We start from the raw sequence: 25696 nt of genomic DNA on the forward strand, positions 1-25696 counted from the left end.
AATAAAAAAAAGAGAGCACACAAGGGAAAACCAATGCATTTCATGAAGCTCAACACTGCTACATCCGGGAATTGATTAAGTGGGGTGGAGCCAGGGTCAGACTGGGGCAGCGGAACACAGGGAAAAAACCTGGTAGGCCCTGCCCTCGTGGGCCCCAACTGGCCCAGACCTGCTCCCCGATCTGCCGGCCCCCCATAAAAAACAATGTGTACTGCCGCACGTCTGCTTTCGATCATGCACGCCGCACGGCAGCATTCGCACATGCAGGTGTAGGGTCTGGAAGTTTAGAACCCCAGTGCTCCAGTCCAACCCTGGGTGGAGCAATACGAAACACATTGGAAGCCAGGAACAGTCAGCGTCATCTCAAATGATACTTTTAACACTTGTTCTTTTATCCATTTTACGAGAAAACTGTTTTATCTATTTATACATCATTAAAAGCTTTAATGCACAATTGTATCTTTTACAGTTTTTTCCCAGGTTGAATGGGTTGCCATCACTGAAATGCTCAGAGATTAGATTGTCTTTAAAAAAGAGATCCTTAACTTTGTGTTTGTGAGTATATAGGTGGGAGGGTGAGCACTGTGATGCCTACCTGATACATTTCTTGCTGCTAACTAGTAACAGGATTTTGAAACCTTGTAATTATACCATTGGTGATACACTATGATAATTTTCCCTTGTGTGCTCTATTTCTTTTTTAAGCACTTCTGGGTTGGTGTGTATGAAGCCTAGGATTCTACACTACTGAGAACTGCCTTCTTTTGGATTGGAGTTCAGCGCAAAACCTGTATTTTTTTTATCAGTACTCAAAAGTTACTCTGCACTTTGGAGTCTCCAGACAAAAGCATCTCCTCTGGAGAGCAACCATATGGTGACCTGTTTTGTGGTGTGCAAATTACCCCAGAAAAATATTTTACATACTGATGTCCTGACGTTCAGCATAATCTGTTATACCACATCAAGGAAAAGAAGGGAACCACAGTTATAAAATATGCTACAGTATTTTATGATACAACGGGCAAACAGTGACATGACATACATCAGTATTATTTTGGCCATTATACAAACTCTTGGAAAAATTAAATCCTTAGAAGAATGATACAAGGCTTTGCCCCTTGTTTGCAGCTACTATATTTATTGTGTCTGTCCATTAGCAGAATGAGCCACATGAATTCTGTTGAAGAAAAAAAATATTTTGCCATGCAAATTATATGTAAGGAAATGTATTTTGTGCATTTTAACTAGTGTACACATGATTTGATAAACTGAAGCATTTTAGTCCAGTTGACTGCAGTACTTTGTGCTTTTTCTATTTATTTTTTATGTGCAGAGGCTGCTTTTCTATGAAGGAGTTCTCCTTCTATAAATGTTGAACTATGCCTAGGACACAATTATGGATATTTACTTAAAGGAGAAGTAAAGTCAAAAATCAAATAAAGCTCTAACTGCTGACCATGAAATAAAAGTATCCTTACCAGTAAGCATTCCCTCATTCGTTTTTCTACTAAGGTTTGTGCTGTCATCGTTTTTGAAAAAAGCTCAAAGCTGTATATGGAAGCATTCCCTGGCTGCAATCTAAAAACGAGTCCTATTAGGGCACACGCATGCGCAATCATTCACAGCAGTGCCCTGCACATGCGCATGAGTATATTGTGGCTTTCCTTTGAAGAGCTGACGTTGCAGGCACGTGATTTAGCCTTTCCTCATTCCTGACCTCTGCCCCCGCCTGCTTTCACTCAACCGCCAATCACGATGCTTCTTCCCTGTTGAAGCTTACATGCTCCTGCGCTCACTCCGGTTTTAATTTACAGCTTGGCAGTGAGCACAGGAGCTAAGCAACGGAGGTCAGCTAAATATTCCCAGCGTTTTGGTCTGTCTGACAGAGGTCTGTCTAAATACATGTCTAATAAAAGGAAAACAGCGCAAATTAAAAAGAAGCCTTTATTTTAACTTTGTTTTAATGCCTCCTTGTTTAGAGGCTGTCGGTCTGAAATGAGGCGCATGCGCAGTACAGTAGAGGCGGAAGTGAGGTGCCGAATGGAAAATGGCGGCGCCAAAGTTTGAACGGTGGAGAAACTAACGAACAAGGGTACACAAAGCCACTACTAAATAGACACTTTTTAATATGGCGTTTCAGGAGGGGGGCTGCTGGTAAACAGAAAGAAATAGGTATCGTTTTTTAACTTTACTTCTCCTTTAATGAAACCTGTAGCTGAATTAACTATGGAAGCATGACAGTTTAACATAAATCCACTTTATAAGTTCACTGTCTTACTGAACTCATAAGATGTACCATAATAACCTATATTATTATAGCACTTTTCTCCTTGTTGTATATCTGCCAATTTGCCTTAAACAGATGTGCAGCAACCATTACAAATTAATTTTGAGCAACGGCACTCTAATTACCGCAAGATAACACTTTGGAATAGCTTCTGTATTCCTGGGGGAACTGATTTATAATTACTGACAAGTTTGAATTTTTTTAGTCTCCATTTATGTATAAAATCCAAAATACTTGGATAAATACAGTTCAGAGTGAGCTTTGATCATTTAGCTTTGCTGCGTTATATGTTATATGTTTTTTTTACAAAGATGTCAAATATGTAGGAGTTTTGAATACTGTGGCTCCTGAAAATTAATATTCAAAAGCATGAGAAGTGACTGGTTTAAGGTCAAACACCATCTTCTCTTGTTTTTAAGTGTCACAGGGATATCTACATGTCAAGATTTCAGAAAACATCTTACTCTAAGAATCAAGGCTTTCAGTGTGCGCCCTTTGCTGTGCTAGAATATAATACAATGCCAATATCATTTTGACATTCTCTGTGTAAGTTAACAAATAATGTTATTAATACCATAGTGGTCCAGTGTTATCCAAAATATACCAGGACATATACCAGTTACTGTATGTGACCTATCTTCAATAAATTCATTGTGTTAATAAATAAATAATACCTCTAACTAAATAAACATTAATCCATGTATACATGCCTTTAAGATGTGACTAAAATCTGCATCTAGTGGGGCAATTTATGTTTTTGCACCGCAATTTGTGGAATCGATTTTTCAAAAGCACATTTCTTAATACTCATAACTTCACCTGAAGAAGATACTACTGTACTTAATTTTCAGTTTACCATTGTTTATAATGGGTATATAACATAGCACAGTAACAGTAATTTAGGAGAAAAAAAGGCACATTGATTTCAACCTTTTTGTGAAAGTGAAATCCGGCTAGCTGTTAGTTGATCCAGAGGAAGTGCCACGTATGGCAAACCCAACCCCCAGGGGAGTGACTGGATTCCTGTCTAGGTGTGCTCTTCTGCCTAGATCACCTTTGGCTTTGGGCCTGGCCCTCAGCTACTCAGTACCACCAGGATTACTACACGAGAATCCAGCAGTTCCCACAGGGGCAAACAAGGCCACCTAATGTATAATCAGGGAAGGAGCCGGTAAGGAAGGAGCTGGACGAAGTCAGGCAGTTTGTGTCACAACCAGGTAACAGGAGCAGAAACATGAGGCAAACTCAAGGTCAGGAACAAGCCAGAGTTAGAATCAGAAAATCACACAGTGGAGAGGAACAGGTATCAGGAGTCAAAGCTACACCAATTGCAGGGAACAGAGCACCTAGGACCAAGCACACTTGACCTATAACAGGCAGTGAGTCAGTGCAGAACAGGAGGCTTTATAAGCTAAACACCTGTAGCCAGATTAGTAACATCACCATGCCTACCATGGAATACAAGGAGACCTATAACAGTGAACCAGGACCTTAGCTGTTAGCTCATATAGAGCAGAGATAATGCAGACAGCATGAAAACACCGGGTTACTGGTTCAACTCCAGGCGGGATGTTACAGGAAGGCAAAAAAATCCATCCAAAGACTTATCAATTATTGTAAGAGGGGAAAAATCATCCTTGATTATCCAAAATGCTTGGGACCTGGGGTTTTCGGATACAATACCATTCTGTAATTTGCATCACCATACCACATACTAAAAAATATATAAACATTAAATAAACCCAACAGAATTGTTTTGTCAACAATGTAGTAATGCATTCTATGTGAGTGCAATTTGGAGGTTCTGGGTAATAAATCCTATACCTGTACTGGTAAGAAACAAAATAACGCCTTTCTAAAGACAATGAAAATACAGCGTATAAGCCAAACAAAGACATTGAAGTGCACTTTTTGTTTTATAGTGATCTCATCTAAAAAGAGCATAGATACTTTACAATTAAATGCTTAAAATGAAACAGATTTCATTCTCACTTAATTCAAGATTATGATACAGCTGGAAGAAGTTAATCAAACGACTGATTGGAAACAATCTCATAATTATTCACATAATTACACAGTGATGTCATATTACGATGCTTTATCATTGGGAATGACATCTCTCTTGGATCTGGGATTTTTATTACTGCATAACGTCTTATCTAACCCAACACAAGGACTGTACAGTAAATCATTAAATAAAGTTCAGTATAAAAGCTACAGAACCCCACTTTATTACCCCATGAAGAGAGTATTGTAAGCTTTACACATTAATCATCAGCATCTGCCCTAAGAGTTCTTATCATTCTAATCAACTATAAAATGTAGAAATGTAAAAAAAATGAAACGCAGGTAGTACTAAGCTATGTACAGTTAACTAATAAGTAATCTAATAATTTCTCCTGAGGAATTTTAAAAAGTCTTCTTGTACTCTTGCCACTCATAGGCCGTAATGTTTTATAGTGCAGAATAAAATCACATGGAGAACAGTGTAAAATGTTTATGTTCTTCAATGTAATATTTTCCCAAGCCAAGATTCTTTGTAACTGCTTCATCCTGCACATTTTTGTCTAAGATCCCACAGGTTTGGTATAATTTCCAAAAACCTGTATTATTTTTTGCTTCATTTTTTTTTTTTGGATTCTGTACTACATTAGGGTTCATTTACAAGTGCAGCCACACAAAAAAGGACCCAATCATGTGCACTGATGCCATTCATTAAAGGTGCTTGAGCTGGTATTTTTACGATTACTGAACTGAAGGAGCAGTTTGGAAGAATGTTAAAACATTTTCAAGAATACTCCAAGTCCAGTTGCTTTAGACTTATCTCCACTAGATACTCCCTTATCCCATCCCAGAAAAAAAGGTATAAACCACCCATTTGAGGGATTATCTCCATTAGATACTCCCTTATCCCATCCCAGAAAAAAAGGTATAAACCACCCATTTGAGGGCTTTTTCTCTGAAATTTGACCCTGTTTTCCTTTTTTTCTTGGATGTCTGTCTTAACATAACTACATGTTTGTGGGAGGGTGTTAATGATCCAAGTTTGATCAACTTTTGAGCCTGCTTACATAAAAAGAAATTGACATTCCCTAGGATTTTACGAGCTCAATTGTCAATAATATGTTCTTCAATAAAAAGCCAAGTATAACCTAATATATTGCTTTGTTTTGTAAATATTTTTTACACATAGAAGGTAAACAAAAAGAACTTTGTGATATGTGGTACATGGTAGAAACAGCACTGATAAAGGTTAGAAAAACAAAGCCATTTGGAAAGAGCCTTGTTTAATGATCATTAAGATCAGAACCAGAGGAAAGGGCAGCAAAGCATGGCACTTGATAAAGTTTGTAATGTTTATGCAGATTAGCTAAGTTCAAATATATATATTTATATATGTGGTACATTCATATATAGTACAGTATATATAATATACAGTATATATGGTGCATGGTAGTAACATAACAGAGATAGAATATTTAGGTTATTAGTATGAATATGTGTATCACCCCATATATAATAATCTGTGTATGTGTTATTTTGCAGAATATTCTCTAGAGGAAGAATATAAAATACTTAAGAATGGAATTTCTATTCATGTTGTGTTTTAGTGCATATTAAACTAATCTATGTGGTTGCTGTCTGCCATATGTTCGGTAAAGACATTCAATCTGAGCACAACATTTTAGTGAGGCACATATGTTCTGCACCTGTGTGCTCTCCGTGGAAGATGAAAAGACATGACTGTAACATTTTAGCAGCGTGTACTATAAATAATTAAAAGAAGTGCAGGTGCTTTCGGTGAAGATGGGATGTGATAAAGACAAAAGCAGACATAGCCTGAAGGTTACATTTTGAAATACAGGTACAGAAGCTATTATCCAGAATCCTGTTATCTAGAATGCTCTGAAATAGCAAAATTCCATGGACATATTAAAACAGTTTTATTGGGTTCTATAGTGTTCAAATGTGTTTGGTAACCGTTAGGTACAGTATTAGTTCTATGGATAGATAAACTCTATAGAAGACACCACACCTCAAGCATTCCAAATAATAACAACAAAGCTATTTTTTACTTAATTCAATTTGAACCACATTTTAGCATCCAAAATGCCAGAAGTTTCACTTCAGTTACTTTTATTCATTAATATAATTGTCGCTCAGTGATCCTCTCTATTTTCAGTCAAGAATCCCTGAGTTAGCAATTTCTTGAACAAGCAATTTCAGTCGACCATCTGATATTGTGTTTGCGGTACCATAAACCACGGGACGGCAAAATGTTTGGAATTGCCCCAGGTGCCATTCTTATTAGGGGTCAATATTCTCTACATTCATCAGTTTATTCAAATTAATCAATATGTATTCTGCTTTCTGTCTACTACATTCTGTTCTCGAAAGTACTAGTGATCCATTAGGAGAATTGTTTATCAGCGTTTCCCATTTATGATTAAAATTTGGTTTATGTTTAGGGTTTTGATGTGATTATTTATTAAACTGTATAACACTTAGGTATTCCCTTTTGTGTTCTTTATTTTTTTTTGGTGTACCACAGTTGATTCATGCCGAATCTCATATGATGGGTGTTGGGACCACTGTATTTTTAGGGCCTGCAGCCTTCCACATTGACAGCATTGGGCTTTTTGTTAAGTAGGATGAACAATGGTTTAAGAGTCAGACACAGAGAACAGATAGGGATAAATAATAATTGCTTTTAATTGCAACTTCGATTAGAAATAACTTGAGAACCAATGTAAATAATATTTAAATAAATAAATATATATATAAAGTTTTCTCAGCAATAGACACACTCCAGGACTTCATAATGCAATTAAAGTAACGAAAAATGTAGTGTCAATTTTGCTTTACTTTCACCAAATGATGGAGTCCTATGGAAACTTTACCTATGATGTATGAGACAGCACCCAGGCATGTGCTGATTGTATAATGGAGTGCACCATTACATTATAATTTAACATTTGCAAAACATTTTGCTGAGGCAGAAAAATATGCTTAGGGGATAGGGATGGGCGAATTTGACCCATTTTGTTTCGCCAAAAATTCGCCACCAGCGAAATGTTGCCAACGCCCATTAAAGTCTATGGGCATCGAAATTTTTTTGTCGCGCAGCAAAATAATTTTTGACACACGTCTTTTTTTTATTTGACGCACAACACCATACAAGTCAATGGGCGTCATCGCCCATCCGTAGGGGCATATTTATTATGTAACCAAATTTGCCAAAAAAAAATGGTGTAAAAAGCTGTGCAAAATAAATGACCATTTACACCATGCAAATGCATAATTTGCAGCCATTATTTTACATTGTTTCTGGCGGAAGTCACTCTAAGAAAAAACAAGTAATAGCGTTTTTTACACTGCGAAGATGTGTGGTGTATTATCCTGCTGTTGTTTACACAGCATAATAAATATGCCTCTAAGGACTTGGTGCAATGATAGGTGCACATTTGTTGTTAAGTAATTTCATAATTTAAGTAATTTTTGCTGCAGTTTCACGAATTTATTCGCCGGCAGCGAATCGCGGGAATTTGCCACAAATTCGCGCCTGGCGAATAAATTCGCCCATCACTAGTCACAAAGAGAGTTAACTGTATCTCTACTGGTTTATGAGAAAATATTGGGAATGAGAAACCTACTTTGTATGAAATTATTTTATTTGGTCGGGTAACAATCAAGCTACCGGTAATAGCTTTTCTTTTTAGTGTGTATGAGTCGACCCTGAGCAATGGTGGTGTCTTTTATCTTGTACTGCTCTTATTTGCACTTATGCTTGCATCTAGTGTGAAGTAAGGGGAGTATTAAACACATTAGACAAGGTCCTGGTGTTTTTAATCTTCCAAACACAAGTAAATGTAAAACTCCAGCCTGAGTTTGCTACCTAGTGTGCACAGCAAGTCTGCTTTATTGCATTAATAACAAAAACTACCAACATAAACTTGAAAAGCTATGTTTCAAAGGCGCCTGTTGCATCCAATAACATTCTGACACCCTCTTAACTATTAGCAGGTTGTCTCCAATTTCAGTAACGTATGCACCTTTATTACCGACTTTAAACTGCTTAAAACTCTGTATCATCCATTTAAAATATAATCAATTGCACTCAGCAAAAAATCATATTCCCTTTCGTATAGCAACATAAATATTTTTTCACAGTACTTACCCACAGTATCACATGGTTCATCTTTATGGACACAGAAATCCGTTCTAAAAGAAAAAAAAAGTTTGAAAAGCAACTTTTACCAGGCTTGTAATCATTACATGACCAATTTGCAATGATTTGACATGCTTGAGTAAGTAAATACAAGAATTCTTTATTTAAAATACTGTTACAGCAAAAGTGTGGATTAGTAGGTACAGAAAGCATTTCATTCATAGTAAAAGACTGGAATACAGGAATAAGCAATTCTTTTTCTCCTGATAAAGTCTTGTGGTAAAAAAAATGTGCAAATCGGCACTAGAATGTCATTGTGTGTTTTGTTTTGCCAGTAAAAAAATTTAATTTTTTTAGTACAGGAAAAAAAGCCATTTCATTCCAATGCATTTTGTGCAAGAAAAAAACACCTATTGACTCAAATGCATTTGGCACTAGAAGAACCACAAGGATTATGTCTATTGACACCAATGTATCCTGCAAGGAAAAAAAATGCATCAAAACACACCCACTGATTCAATGCATTTCATGAAATTTCAATAAAATTTCACCTTTGGCTAAGCAAAATGGATAAGTTTTGATCATCACTAGTAGAATGCGCACTAAACCTTTTCAGTAGTGATGGGTGAATAAATTCGGCTGGCGCAAATTTGCGGCACTCGAAAAATTTTGGACGTCAAAACCACTGCGTGTCAAGACTATTCGGACGCCCATTGACTTTGATGCGCCAACATCAAAATTGAGTTTCACAAATTTTTCGCCGGTTCGCAAATTTCGCAAATTTTTCGGGGAAGAGAAACGGGAGAGATTCGCCCCTCACTTTCAGTTAGGAGGACTAGTTTAGTATTTGGTTACAACATTTCTGGTTGTAATAATTTATCATTGATATTATGCTAGACTATTCAACTGTACATTCATACCTCTGGTCTGCCTCTATTATTAGGAATAGTAAATAAATTTTCTAAAATGTTAAGGTAAATATTAGTGGTATATAATGCATTGTGTCACTGTGATAGACACTTATCAAGGTGCATGTCAACAAAATGCAATGCAAAATGCTGTGGCTTATTGAACCTTTATATATCAGGCTGCTCCCGAAACCAGTTGACAGAATGGTTTCTTACACTGGTTGTGAATAGCTGATGTGCTGTGTAACTACATTCTGAGGCTTGACATGAATCATAGTTTAAGAAGGATTTAATAATGTTAACTGAACATCATGGATTTTACAAAAGTAAAGGATCAGACAGAAAACAAGTCCCAACTGGGCAGGCTGCAAGTAAACAGTCCATCCGTCCGGTCTGTAATACGAGCAAAAATCCAATAAAAGTAACGGAGTCAGGGACTCAAAAGCAGAGTAGAACAAGGATTGTCTTATTGGAGAGGAACAGGACAGGATAAAGCAGGAGGGCTAATAATCCAGCACAGGATGTTGGAGTAGACATGTTTAAATAAGCCATGAATTTAGGGGGAGGGACTGTCATGAGTCCTATAGCCTCTGGCCATTCCTTTAGCTTGGGTACTAACAACAGGCTCCCCTTGGGTACTCCTTCCTTCCCAGCAGTCCCTTGTGGCTCCCAGAATACACAAGCCAATAGCCCAGCCCAAGCTTGACGAGGCTTGAAGGGCTTCAGGGAATGGAAGTAAGGCCCTTTCAGACCATCTTCATATATTATTGCACTTTTGATGAACTGACTGTACTGATATTCTTCAAGCAGATAAATGTTTATATGTAAGCAGTTGGGTTGGGTCCTAGCCCTTTAAAAGCTGGTTAAACAAGGACACCCTTCTCAGTAAAAAATTAAATATAACAAAACATTAAACCACTGTAAATTACAGTTTAAAAATCCAATTGTGTAGGATCAGGTCCAGTTTGTATCCAGCTGCAAACTTCCTTTTCACTCCAATTCCCATGCAGCAGAGCAGGAATCTGGACCTGGCCTAATACTGTATAGCACAGCTGGACTGAGAGATCATAAAGTTACCAGTGTGACTATCTTAAGTCCAACAAAGGCATAACAACTCTTAGACAAAGTTTTGTTCAACATTCCAGGAACCAGAACCGATAGCAAAATCCATTCAGTTCCACTGTATGAACAAAACTTTTTTTTTACCCTGTCTTTGAAATGTGGTCTGAATGTGGTGAGAATGGACAACTTTAATCCACCAAAAAAGGGAAAGGACAATAAAAAGTGGAAGGAAGCAGCCCACTAAATTTGCCCTTTAGCTGAACTGAAAGAGCACATAAAAATAATGCTTTCCTCTGCTCTATGTAGAATTAATTATATAATGTTACATATTTTTCTCATACAATTGTTTTGTACCAATGTCAGGAGAACATTCATTTGATCATGGGAAAATAGACCACTAGTGCAGTAGCAATGTGAAATTGTGGCCTGATGCTACGTTGTTTGCCTGCAATGCAGGGTTTTCTCCATTAATTACAGATGGCAATGTGGCTGTTGAAATTGTGCTGGCTGGGTTTTAAAGATCTAGTGATCTGAGATGTGTTTTACCATCTTTTGGTACCATTTCTGGAGTTATAAAGTAAAACCTATGTAGAAATTAATCAACTAATGACGTTTGTTTCAAACATTTGGGGTTACAAATTACAATAGAAAAATAATGATTTTGCCAAAACTCTCCCTAAACTTTGCTCTTTTTATGATTCCTATCTTGGGCTACCACCTACTATTTTTGCAGTTTAAATGAAAGCAAAGCAGGTTATGGTGGTTTTACATGTCCCTAAATAACTTTTTTCATACTCCTGACACACACACACAAGTATTACAATGAGGAAGAAATATTGACACAAACTGAAAACGTGTGATGTGTCTCTGCCGAGCTTGCCAAATCACTCTGACAATTTTGACAAAAAGCAGATACCCAAGTTTTTCCGAAACCATAAACTAAAGAATCTCAAATAAATAAAAGCCATCTTAATTCATTCAGGCCTCTACATATTTTGTGTTTCTAATATTCTGTTTAGTTGTATCATATTTAATCTTAGTTTTGATACAGCTGAAATAATTACACACAGTGCTTTATACAGAAAGATCAAGACACTTTAAGGGTTATTTACTAAAACTGGAATGTATCTTATATTTTTATTAAACCAAGCTCAACCAAACTCCCAACCACACTTTTATCTCATTTATCTATAAAATAAAAAAAAAGTTGGGTAGAGCAAAAACAAAAAAAATACAAACTTTAAAAAGTCGGGTAGGGAAAAAACAAAAAAATACAGATTTTTCGGATTGGATGCCCGAATTTCTCAACTTCTTTGGGTTATTCTACATGACCTTGGCATGTTTAAGATGGCGGTTTTTTGGATTCTAACTTTTTGCAGCTTCGTGGTATAATGCTGTATATATCGAAAAAGTCATTTTTTTCCCTTCTAATTCAAGATTTAGTAAATAACCCCCTGTGTGTTCTAAATCTGAGTTTACTAGTTTGGTTTCTGAGGTAAAAGAAGATTGAGTGACTCTGAAAAAAATGTTCTTGAGTTGCAGAAAATGCAAAAAACACATAAGCATCATTATTATGCATTCCTTGCTTTCTACATCAGCCAATCAGATTGGAGCCCTCCCCGTCTATCAAAGGAGCTATCCAAGCACTGCGTTTGGGAGCAATTAGCAACATGGGAGCCTTCCACATTATTGAATGGCAAGGGCTTGCCCTGCAAACATCTGTCTCTATAGTAAGTTTACACTCATTAGCCACACTTTTAGTATAGCCAGACTATGTGTTCCTTGGAAGCTCCGTCCCTGGCCTCCTCTTGTAAATCACGGTTTTGTCAAAGTATGGGAATCACACGCTGTAGGCAGAATAACTGCATTTAGGATTTATTAAGTATCCACACAACATGTTTCGGGCACCAAGGCCCTTTCTCAAGTGTAACAAACAGTGTTAAAACAACAACTTTATAATACCAAAGAGTAGCACTGCCCACCAATTAAGTTAATTAACCCATTAAATCCTGGTTCCCTGCAAACAGAAGTCTTGTGTGCTGGTGAATTTCTCTCTCTTAGCCTTTTTTATGAACAGTTATAGCATAGTGAAGGCTGTGGCTTAAAGGAACTTCTCCAACAAGGTATTAATAACATGTATTTTTAGAGTGCCAACATATTGAGCAGAACTGTATAGGACAAAGTATATGCTATTGCAGAGCTAAAAATGCCTTAAAGGAGAAGGAAATGCTTGGTGCACTTGGGGTTGCCAAATGTTAGGCACCCCCAAGTGATTGTATTTACTTACCTGTAACCCCGGTGCTCCTATCAGCAGAAAGATGCACAGGCCCGGGGTTATACCGGTGAGCACCACGGAGCGATCATCTTCCGTCTTCCTCTTTCTTCACGCGGCTGAGCGTACGCAGTAGAATGAAAAGCCAAACTTTAACTAAAAAGTCGGCTATTACATTCAACTGAGCATGCATCTGCCCTGGGAAATTTAAAGAAAGAAGAACCCGGGAGAGGATCGCGCCGTGGTGCTCACTGGTATAACCCCGGGCCGTTGCAGTTTTCTGCTGATAGGAGCACTGGCCCGGGGTTTCAGGTAAGTAACTACAATCACTTGAGGGTGCCTAAAATTTGGCACGCCCAAGTGCAAGATGCCTTTCCTTCTCCTTTAACTACTATGCAGTTTTGCTCTCCCAATGCATTTGGCATAATTATTGAGAATTTTTTAGAATTCTCTTGCTGTTAGGCAAATTTTCAGTAAATTAGAACGCCGGGTTAAAAAGAAGCAGACATCCACAGTTGCGCCAGCCTTCAATTATATATCAGTGCAAGGGGGGAGGGGTGTCCGCCACATTTAAAGCAATTATCCTATATACAAAAGAGGACTTCGGCGCTGCTGGGCTCAAAGCGGTGTTTTTCCCTTGCGGATTGGATGCAGTTTTTATCCCGGGGATGATCTGACGGATATTTGTGAGCGTTCCACACCACGGACGATATCCACACAAGGGCAAGTATAGGAAACCTTTTGCTGGCATACTGAACTGGGGTTCTGCATATATAGCCTTTAGGCTACTACATTGGATACAGCGTTTGCTACAGCTAACTCCTTACTTACCCTGCATTTAACCTCGGCTCAAGGGGCTTCCCCTGAGGGACTTGCAAGGGGAGCCAGCCCCTACCCTGCTTGGGATATAGTTCTTATACAGAGAAGAAGGGACATTTTGGCACACATGCCCTTAATGTGGTTTCTGCCGGAGTTCACATCTAATACGCTTTACCAAACTATCTATACTGCTCCAACCACATTTTTTTACCTACGCAAGGTTTTTCAACCAGTATAAAAAATAGTGATCACTAATTAACATCAGGGTATTCCCCGTTTTTTGTTTCCAGCAGCGCTGTTGGTTTTTTTTTTTTTTTTTTTTTTTTTTTTTTAAATATGTTTTAATTTGTTTCACTAGCATGGTTATTAATAAATATTGCTTTTTACTGTAATACATTGTGTCTAATTTTCCACAGTGCAACGGGATAGGGGGATAAGTCCTCTTTTGTATATAGGAAAATTTTCAGTAAATCAAAACAGCCCAGTTATGATCTTCACTATTCATCACTAATGTGTTATCTGTTGCTAGCTAGAAGAACCTGCAAAGATCCATTTATTTTTTTCATTAATTGTGATGGTTGTAAACATCATTGTCATTTTTATACTTTTCCTCTGCATTCATTTTCTTTTTTTGTTTACAGGCATTCATAAAAATAATATTCCTTAAATTCACGAATACTATGAATGAAATAACTAATTTTCATGTTGGCTAACAAAGTACTTATCAAGTATAGCTTTTTAAAGACAAAAGTGTTACCACGGTAGCCATTTCATTAGGTCACATTTAACCTGTATATATGCATATACAGTATGTATATTTATATATGGGATCGGCGAGGTGACTAGATGCCAAGACACGCACACCACTTCTCACCATGAAAATGGCATTCAGCAATCCTCCAGGACCCTGACTTGTGTACACAGACATAAGAAGTATTTGGGGCAAATTGGGGCAAATTTACTTATGGTCGAATATCGAGGGTTAATTAACCCTAGATATTCAACTGCCGAATTGAAATCCTTCTACTTCGAATATCGAAGTCGAAGGATTTAGCGCAATCGATTTGAAGGATTTTAATCCATCAATCGAACGATTTTTCTTCGACCTAAAAAAGATAGCAAAGCCTATGGGGACCTTCCCCATAGGCTAACATTGACTTCGGTAGCTTTTAGGTGGCGAACTAGGGGGTCGAAGTTTTTTTTTAAAGAGACAGTACTTCGACTATCGAATGATCAAATAGTCGGACGACTTTTAGTTTGAATCGGTCGATTCAAAGTCGAAGTCGTAGTCAAAGGTCGAAGTAGCCCATTTGATGGTCGAAGTAGCCAAAAAAAACCTATTTTTTTATTCTATTCCTTCACTCGAACTAAGTAAATGGGCCCCTGAATATGTCATTGAAAATGTTCAAAATACTTAGATAAAATAACTACCAGATTTACAGATATATAATATATATATATATATCTTTAGTAGCAGTATTATATTAATAGGGATCTCTGGTACATAAAGGGTTAGTAAACCAAGGCTAAATATGAAATTCAAAACCCTTTGCTATACTGAACTTCCCCTTAAAAGTGTTCAAAATACCTTACTAAAATAACCAAATTTTCACATGAAAGATTTATACATATATACTTTTTCTGACAGAATAGAGGATAGAGGAATTTTAACATGACTAGGCAGATCTCACTGTCAGCAACACATTAAAGGAGCTTTAAATATGTATTTTAAGAAGCTATGATTATTTCAAACTTGGAAAGCTATACAAATAAAATATACTAAAAGTATATGGGTCACTTATAATGCATATTATGCTATTAAATCTTTAGTGGTGTCATATACTCAATAAGTCTGTGCCCTAAAGCTTTCTTAAATGTTATATTAAAACATTTTGATGTTGCAGCTTGATATGTTACCGCATTGTTAAATTGAAATATTCAATAATGACTTTGAAAGAATGTGTATTTATTATATTGCCAGTTTATCTTACTTGTCATTTGAAGAAGGAGCCTTCAGCTCTCACATTATGAGTCCAAACATTATTAAATTATTTTGCACCTCCAGCTATATATTTCAATAACTCAGCACAGGGTAAGTCAGAGGAATATGGCTGCAGGTTTTAATCAATTATCCAGTTAGCGTAACATACCATGACAAGCTTATGTTCAGCTTTCCCCTCATCACTTTGCAAGTCTGAACTTCAATTACATGCTCAGTCACTTATCTGCAATTAGTGTCCCTTAACAGATCAGCATTGACCACACTATCAGTGTTAACTTTTGTCCCCCTGCAGGTTATTCTGTTGTATCTCGTACTATATACTGTATACAGTACCAGCTTAGAAACTAACCTTTTAAATAGGGATGCACTATTTTGGATTCGGCCGAACCCCCGAATCCTTTTTGAAAGATTTGGCCGAATACCGAACCGAACCCTAATTTGCATTTGCATATGCAAATTAGGGGTAGGAAGGGGAAAAATTTTTACTTCCTTGTTTTGTGACAAAAAGTCATGCGATTTCCCTCCCCGCCCCCTAATTTGCATGTGCAAATTATGATTCGGATTCGGTTCGCCAGAGCAGAAGGATTCGGCCGAATCCAAATCCTGTTGAAAAAGTCCGAATCCCGAACAGAATCCTGGATTCGGTGCATCCCTTCTTTTAAGCACTGTTTACTGCCAGATCTAAGAAAAAGAAACATTTCTTTTATAATTGCTATGGGTCTAAAAAGCCTTATTTATCATTAGGAGTCCAAAACCTAACCTAGCTACCAATATTGCTGGCATTAATATCCTTACCCTACCAAACAGCATTTAGAGCCAATTTTGAAAAAGCCAGTCTTGAACCCTGTCTCTAGATTTAACTGCTGTGTTTCGCTGTTGCCCATTGGTGTGCACTACTATATTAGCTGCACTGCAAGTCATTATGTGGCCAGTGCTGCAGATATCAGCCAAAAGTGCTTGGGGTATACACATATCAGCCAAGTACAAGTATTTAATCAGTTATCTGGAACCCAATATTCAGAAAGCTCAGAATCACGAAATGGCCATCTTCCATAGAGATCATTTTAATAAATACATTTTTTTTTATAAATCATTTCCTTTTTCCTGTAATACTAAAACAGTACCTTGTACTTGATGCCAGCTAAAATATAATTAATCCTTGTTGAGCCTAATGGGTGTATTTAATGTTGAAATGATTTTTTAGTAGACGTAAGGCATGAAGAGCCAAATTACAGAAAGATCTCTTATCTGTGAAAAAGCAGATCCTGAGCATTCTGAATAACAGGTCCTATACATGTATCTCAATTTACACAGTTATTCATAGTAGAGCAAATATGGTAGCGTGCATCAGAGGGGAAACAATCCAGTGTATGCAGTCTGGGAAAGGCGTCAGTCCTGTGTCGCTTGTGCCAATGGAAGCTAGTGCTTCTTCAAACCAGACTGTAGGCAGGGCCAGCCAGTCACAGATACCCTTAAATAACACATGTGTAATATACAAAAGTGTGATTGAGTAAAGTCTTTTGAGGACAACCGTTTCTTAAAAGATATTGCTTACAGTGGTCCAGAAATTGTTATTTTGCCTTCTACTTGTTTTAAAATGTTAAATTAACCTATAAATAGGCAAAATAATGCAGAGAAAGTACAAACCAAATGAAAAGCAGTTATGTAACATCTGGGTTGTGTTGTGATAATGTAACATTAATTCTATTATTAAAGTTTTCAGAAGTGCAGACTGGCAACTAACTCCCAGTCAGATTTCACTGGGTGTCAATTTGCATGTACATGAATGTTTAGGCTGAACAGCCTGACTCACATGAATCTTACAAATTCAAATTCTGTGAAACAACACTTCACAAGGAAGCTTAGGAGAAGACAGCAAGAAAAAGTGAAAAAATGTTCCAAAAAATTTAGTGTAGTATATTTTTATATATATATATTCGCCACCTCTCTGTGTGAACACCCATCGAATTTGTGCCGGCATCAAAAAACGGACGCCAACGTCAAAAACGAGATGCCGGTGTCAAAAACGAGACACCGGCATCAAAAACAAGACTCCGGTGCTGTTTCACAAATGTTTTGCGAATTTCGTGGGAAATTCGCAAATTTTTCGGCGAAGTGAAACTCCCCAAATTCGCCCATCAGGTTCAATTGCGTATTTTTGGTGCGATGTGTTTGGAGTCCAATGGACCATGGTTAATAGGCTTGAGAAGCAGTTTGCAGTTTTACAGGATACAAGAAAACGCTTTACTGCTGTCACAAGGTAGTAGCATGCACAGTATATTCAGAGCTCCTCTCTGTCTCCCAGTTTACCATGAGCTGTATACTCAATTGAATCTGGAAGGGACTCATAACTGCCAATCTGCTTGGTTTTATGTGAGTGTAATTTTAAACTTATGTGATATTCATTAAAACGTTTTTACACTATATGAAGCGCATTTTCCCTAGCAAATCCGGACTGGGATCTGCATTAAGCATTGTGAGAATTATCAAAAAGGCATATAACCATTTAAAACGTTTGTAAGTACCCATCTTCCCTTGGTGGTGGATCACTTAAAATTAAGAGAACGTGTAATCATGGTCTGCTGAATGGAGTGGGTTTCACGTGAGACTGAATATTATAGGTGGTGAATATATATAGTGAATAAAGTACCCCCTCTTGTAAAATATAAGGATATTATAAGTTACCGAGGAGTTTCATGACCCTATAAAAACACGAGGCTGAAGGCCGAGTGTTTTTATACAGGTCATGGAACTCCGAGGTAACTTATAATATCCTCATATTTTACAACTGGGGGTACTTTATTTATTATAATACACAAATTTTAGTGAGTCATGTGACAGAAATGACATCACTACTCACCGTTTATAACTGATGACATCACTACTCACCGTTTATAAGGATATAATTTACAAGATATTCATGGCTTTTGTGTATTATATAAAAATAAACTACACTATATTTTGTAACATTTTTTTCACCTTTTCTTGCTGTCTTCTCCTGAGCTTCCTTGTGAAGCAATGTTTCGCAGAATTTGGATTTGTAAGATTTATACCGGTTGGATAACGGAATAGAAACGGCTACAGGACCAAACTTTCTCTTTTTTTCAGTCACGTGAATCTTAGTCATTTATAAACTAATATATTCTGTATAAATGGAATAAAAAATCTCAATGAAATGGGTCATTTGAGCTGCATCTCTTATGACAGCAGATGCAGTATATATTGTGAATCCGTTTTTATGCAATATATAATTTACTAGACATTAAGCCCGTTAAATTAACGGGCGCTAGAACATATTTAGAAAATTCGCCAGAGACGGTCCGTGGGGCACATGTGCAGTAGCGCCAGAGATGGTCCTTGGGGCACATGCGCAGTAGCGCAATCCCACGGACACAGGGACTGGACGCAGAGACACTTCAACTTTATTATATAGGATTATATAGGATATAGGATAGACATTAAGCCCGTTAAATTAACGGGCGCTAGAACATATGTAGAAAATTAGCCAGAGACAGTCCGTGGGGCACATGCACAGTAGCGCCAGAGATGGTCCGTGGGGCACATGCGCAGTAGTGCAATCCAACGGACACAGGGACTGGACGCAGAGACACTTCAACTTTATTATATAGGATAGGATATGTATGTAATATTCATGTAAAATTATACATGTGGGGGGGGTGTCTGAAAAACCTAGAAGGATTTTTAAAAAACACTTCATCTCTGTCTGCTTATAACCCAGCAACATACTGAGGCAACAACTGGTTCATCCAACAGACCCCTGCCCAGAGCACAAGAAGAAGCATTGTGTATGCAGTGCAGTGCGGAGTGTTCTGATTTGTATGTGGGAGAGACCAAACAACAGTTACACCAGCGTATAACGAATCTCAGAAGAGCCAGCTCCTCTGGTCAGGATTTAGTTGTGTACCTACATTTTTAGGAAAAGGGACTCACATTTGAAAATTGCCAAATCCAGATTCTAGACCGGGAGAACGACTGGTTCAAAAGAGGTGTTAAGGAAGCCATATATGTAAAAACTGAAGGCCCCTGGCTGCCACATCTATTGTCTGTCACATATAATGCTGTTTTGCCACCTCTCTCTGGAAGGGTTAATAACACCTCAAAGCTACAATCATGCTAATACAATCAACACCTAACTTCATGACATCCCGCCTGGGTATGATAAACAGATTATGCTGATTGGAGCAACATTCCAGGGTATTTATTCCAGAAAGATATTTTTACAAGTCATTCTGAATTGAGAAAGCCAGTCGAATGACTGGTGAACCGCCTTCAAGAAAAACACAGCAAGTCCAGTTGATTCGACTGCCGAATGTAAATCCTTCGACTTTGAATATCAAAGGCGAAGGATTTACCGCAATTAGTTCGATCGAACGATTAAATCTTTCAAATCGAACGATTTAAAAGATTTTAATCAATCGATGGAACGATTTTTCTACAACCAAAAAAACCTTAGAAAGCCTATGGGGACCTTCCCCATAAGCTAACATTGCACCTCGGTAGGTTTTAGGTGGCGAAGTAGGGGGTCGAAGTTTTTTTTAAAGAGACAGTACTTCGACTATCGAATGGTCGAATATTCGAACGATTTTTAGTTCGAATCATTCAATTCGAAGTCATAGTCGAAGGTCGAAGTAGCCAATTCGATGGTCGAAGTAGCGAAAAAAAACATTCGAAATTCAAAGTTTTTTTTATATCTATTCCTTCACTCGAGCTAATTAAATGGGCCCCTTACTGTATTTCTACAGATAATTCACATATTTCATCTCATCCACTGTATAACAGGCACAAAGTGATTCTCTTGCATTGTATTTCTGGCCTATGTGGTAGTTTTTATGAACAAATCCAATCTCTTGCATTGTATTTCAGGTATGTTTGGGAAGCATTTATTATATAGCTGCTGTACTATGCTGTTAAAGGGTAATAATGTACAGAACTCATTTTCTTCTGTACTCCCACTTGACCCTCATGAATGCAGAGCTGTAAGACACAGGATAACACTGTATTCATGGGCCAAATGAGGCACTTTCATTTGTGTAGAACAGGAGGCACAACGTTTTTTTTTTAATTGAGTATTGAGCCCATCTTTAGCACTTTGCACCCTGTCCTGCATGCAGTAAACTACCCCTATAGTTTCTGTAACACTTTGTTATATGTTTCTGAGAGTTTTGCATTTATACAGACAGTATATCACTCTTCTGAGATGTTCTAATTGTTCTCAAAATGAGTGCTGATTAAAGCCATAAGCAAATGTCTCACCACAGACTCACAGCAGAGTATCTGTCACATCTGATACAAATTTTCTGACAATTAAATCTGGGCTATTTAATTTTAGGTTAATATATATATATTAAACAGAACAGAATTGCCATGTTAAATCTGGGTAATATGATTTAAATTAGTTGATAGAATGATTTGTTCTTTTGGGAACAAACATCAGATGTCAAAGAGTCTTTAAAAATTGAACATGTTCCACATACTTGAAACTGCAGTACAAAAAAATTAAAAAAAAAAAGTACATCATGCAATATGAACTAGAGATGAACCCCTGAATCCTTCATGAAAGGTTCGGCCAAATACTGAATCCTAATTTGCATATGCAAATTTATTCTTATTCAGTTCGGCCAGACAAGAGAATTCATACAAATCCTACTAAAAAAGGCCAAATCCTGACCGAATCCCGAACCAAATCATGGATTCAGTGCATCCTTAAAATAAACCTAACAAGAATGTATGTATGTATGATCTTTGATTTGTCATAGCTAAATATTGTTGGTTTTAAATAATGAAAATATTTAGATGAATATATTTGAAAATATTTATTAAAATCCACAGAGAATATAGTGCTTTATTATGATAATTGAATTATTATTAACACAGGGCTTCATTTTCTCATGTGATAGTGTGAGGAGTGTTGTTTTTGAGGTTGGTGGAGTGGAATAAAGTCAAAGTGGTGTGGGATGTTTGTGGAGCAGTTTGCACTTTCATGATCAGAAAAAACAAATTATGTAAAATAATTGTCTGTTGAAAAAACAGAGAGCTAGCCATGTCACGTGTGACTCAAAGTTCTCTCACAATATCTACCTTGTTATTAGAATTGCAGCATCTACTGCCGAATATTCTTCTCCCCAGCTTGTTGACATTTCCATGTGTACATCATTCTTCTTTCCAAATTCCTCAAGCTGCCATTTGCAAAAGCTCTCCAACATTTTTTCCCCATGATGCCCAATGTACATGTCTACCTGTATATAAAAAATAACAATAATCAGATGATTTTTTTCAGCTGACCTAACTTCAAGGGGCTATACACATTTTTACTATTGAGCAGAAAACCAAAGAGAATGGTAGATCTGTGGAAGCTTTTGTATACATTACTGTTCTTTTAATGTTGAAAAACATAAAAATAAAATAGTCCTTACTCACTGGGGGTTCATGCAGCAGAACCAATTTTGTAACTCGAAGATTCATTTGGACCCCAAGACTTTTGTGTTGAAAAAGGTTGTATACCTAGGTTGGAATTTTTGACATATTAATAAAAAGATTGCATTTACTTTACATTTTTGGGACTCATATGAAAAGCATTTAGATTGAGGAGAAATTCTGTGTTCATCCATCTCAGTTTTTTACATGGTTATTTCCAGAGCGACATCTGCTGGAATCTACTTGCCCCTTGAATTTTTCCCCTTTGATTTTAATGGATTATGAGAGGTCTGAAGTGATGTAGAATAACAGCATCAAATCCAGTGTTCCAGCAGTGTAAAATAAAACACACAACTTGATAATTTTGCTATTTATTTTATACAGCTTTTTACAATTTTTTTGTGATAAGTAGGCCCCTCGGTGTCAATGGGAGGTCCAACAGGAGGAGACGCCAGGCTGGGTTCAGTTGTCTCATGAGCAACAACAGTTCTGAGCTGCTCACATAGTTATTAAATTATCCCAAAATGTTAGATATAAAATGGGTATCAGGCACAATGTGGAGGTTGCCAAAGCTTTTCTTGACCTTAATTATGCTAATTAATGTCCGCATGCAGTGTATGTGCAAAAATGAATAGTTTGGCGAAAAGGGTATTGCTACTGGCCTCCTCCACCGCCAGTTACAAGTATACTGAAGAAAAAATTGAATGGCAACACCTATATCAAAAGTGGGGTGTTCCCAGGTTTATTGAAGTGCTCAAGACACACAGGTTATGTTCAAACATTTTCGGAACAAAAGCTGCCTTTCCTCACGGGGGAAAAGACTATTAGCCTGATATGATTTTTTAAGATCTCACTTGTGAGTAGAATTTGAATGAATCCATTTTTAGTGTTTTTAAAATATTCACTGTTGGCACTCTCCATTTGTTCTTTTGTAAGCTGCATGAGTCCTGTAGCCTCCCCACTGAATACACTGCAGCCTCTGCTGTATTCAGGAGGGATAGAAGGGTGAAGTGACAACAGAAAAGCCTGCAAAACAGTTGTGCATCATCAAGAATAGAAATATTAAGGCTAGTTTGTTTAATACTGATAGTTACCATGTTTAGGATGGTGAGAATAAACTTTCTAGTGGCTTCTGGTCCGTGATAAGACACCATGGCAGGATCTGCAACCACCACAGTTTCTATGTTGTATTCTTGTGCTTGTTTGTATGAGTACCTCTTTCCTCTTCCTGTATCGGATGCTTTATTATTCCTTGTCCTCCTTCTATCTGCAAAGATAAAAAAAAAATTTGTATTTTAGTACCCTTGATAAATAACTCCCACAACTAAATCCTATATGTTGTAGTTTACTGTATCTGGTTGCTGGGGTTCCATTACCCTAACAATAAGGCAGTGGCTTGAATGACTGACTGAACATAAATAGGGAGGAACTGAAAAGTTCTACAAATATTTTACTACAAACAGAAACTAGCCCAAGGATTAATCTGCACCAGATATCATGTTAAGTTTCAAGCTTGGAAAGGCAGCATTATTTAAAAGCCACGAAAATTTTAGAACAATTGTGAGTTGTCTCTCAATATGGGGGCATATTTCTTCCTGTAGAACATACTGGTCCATTAATAATTATAGAAGGATGACAACTTAAAGAAGGTTAGCTTTAAACAACAAAAGTATGTGCTCCTTATTAACTGGCATTGTGGCAGGACAAAATCAGTAATTCCATAAAACACAATGTAGCAGAACATTAGGGGGGTTATTTACTAAAGGGTAGTTTCACTAAAAAACAATTTTTCAGAAAATAATTAGAATTTTTCACGATTTTGTAATGATTGGCTCGATAAATCCAGAACAGGTGCTAAGCTCCCTGGTCTGGGATCGGCTTCCACCTGTAACAGCTAGGGATGTAGCGAACCGCCGAGTATGTGTTCGCGAACGCCGTTCGCGAACACCGGCAAAAAATGCGAACAGTTCGCGAACTTCGAACATCCGAAAATCGTTCGATTCGAACGATCGAAGGATTTTTAATCGTTCGATCGAACGATTTTCGTTCGAATCGAACGAAAATCGTTCGATTTTAGCGATCGAATGGTCGAATGGTCGAACGATTTTGACGCGAACGCCTATTGGCGAACGTCGCGCGACGTTTGCGAACTTGTGGCGGACGCGAACAGCCGATGTTCGCGCGAACAAGTTCGCCGCAGAACAGTTCGCTACATCCCTAGTAACAGCCGCCTTTGGCCTCAGGAGGAGCCCTCAGCTACTCAGATGCCACCAGGTCTTAATAAGAGAGGAGCAAAGCAAGAGTTCTGGACAGGCAAAGGGGCAAGGTTGTTTACCAAGGATTTTAGGATGGAAGGCAACTCAACTCGGAAGGAACAAACGGAATATCGTGGTCAGACAGGCCAGGTCGGTACAGGCAGAGTTCAAGCAAGGTCAGACAGGCAAGGATCAGGATTGGAGAATTCAGAGGAGTCAGGAAGGCAAGGATCAGGAATGCAGAGTTCAAAATAGTCAGGCAGACAGGCAAGGGTCAAAACCAGTTTACACAATGGGATTCACGAAGAATAAACACCCAGGAACTAATCTAGTTAGACCTAACAATGGGCAATGAGTTTTAATCCAAAACCAAGGCACGATGATGTCAACACAGGAAGTGTGCGCCACGTGCGCCATAGAGGAACCCGGCACCAGAGGGAACAAAACCAGGTGGCAGAAATCCCTACCGACCACTAGACCTGCCAGGTTAAGCGATCGTTACAGATTTATTATGCCCTGAAGCTGCTGAAAGTCCAAATCCAAAAATACTCCAGCTAAAATCTATTCAATTCATGTAAAAGGCAATGGCAGAGGTCCCTTTTAACCATTTGAAGATGTTTTTTGTGCCTTCATGATTTTTGGGTGTTTTAAGCTGGTTTGTGCTCAATCCTTTAAACTCTACAAATTAGAGGTATTTAATTCATTCTACTAGGGATGCACCGAATCAAATATTTTGGATTCGGCCGAACCCCCGATTCCTTCGTGAAAGTTTCGGCCAAATACTGCACCAAATCCGAACCCTAATATGCATATGCAAATTAGGGATGGGAAGTGGAAAGCATTTTTTACTGACAAAAAGTCACAATTTCCCGCCCCTAATTTGCATTTGGCCGGGCAGAAGGATTCGGCCAAATGGAATCTGAATCCTGCTGAAAAAGGCCGAATCCTGGATTCGGTGCATCCCTATTTTTTACATTCAGATTTTTTCATAAATAAGCAAACATTCAAGTTTGATTAAATTGTATGGTTTAATTGAGGTACAAAAAATCCCACAAGCTCGACCTTTAATAAATAACCACCTAGATATGTAATTTCACTTTAACAAGGTTCTTCTATTTTTAAATGTATACACTAAAAAAATCAATCTTGGGTTGTCAAATTTATAGGTTACATGACTTTAAGAGAATATGAATTTGAATTAATCAGGATTTTGCTAGCTGCTTTATGATGTTTCATATAAAATTTTCTGTGCAACCAGATTGAATGGCTTTTCATTCTTTCCTTTGCATCTCTACACCTCTACACTTAATATTTCTTTACCTACAGCAATAGGCTCATCCTGTTGACTGAATCTGACCATATTGGCTATGATGGAATGTTAAAAGGGATTTTTAATCGTTCAGTGAAAAACAAAATTGTGTACTTTATTTCCACCATTAACACCATTGTATGGGTGTTCTGCCCAAGCATTAGTTAGTATTTCCTGC

The 25696-nt window shown here is 37.6% G+C and overlaps 1 protein-coding gene across 1 annotated transcript in view; it reads right to left on the reverse strand.

Annotated features, from left to right (window-relative positions):
• Positions 1 to 25696, reverse strand: part of adamts19.L (ADAM metallopeptidase with thrombospondin type 1 motif 19 L homeolog) — a 118987-nt gene that overhangs the window by 70181 nt on the left and 23110 nt on the right. The window contains exons 4-7 of the mRNA XM_018264121.2: positions 23049 to 23221; positions 21958 to 22041; positions 21619 to 21776; positions 8466 to 8509 (exon numbers count right to left, since the gene is read on the reverse strand). Of these exons, the coding sequence (XP_018119610.1) occupies positions 8466 to 8509; positions 21619 to 21776; positions 21958 to 22041; positions 23049 to 23221 (459 nt within the window). The remainder of the gene's footprint in view (positions 1 to 8465; positions 8510 to 21618; positions 21777 to 21957; positions 22042 to 23048; positions 23222 to 25696) is intronic.

The sequence above is a fragment of the Xenopus laevis genome, chromosome 1L, assembly GCF_017654675.1.
Source record: "Xenopus laevis strain J_2021 chromosome 1L, Xenopus_laevis_v10.1, whole genome shotgun sequence".
Classification (NCBI taxonomy): domain Eukaryota; kingdom Metazoa; phylum Chordata; class Amphibia; order Anura; family Pipidae; genus Xenopus; species Xenopus laevis.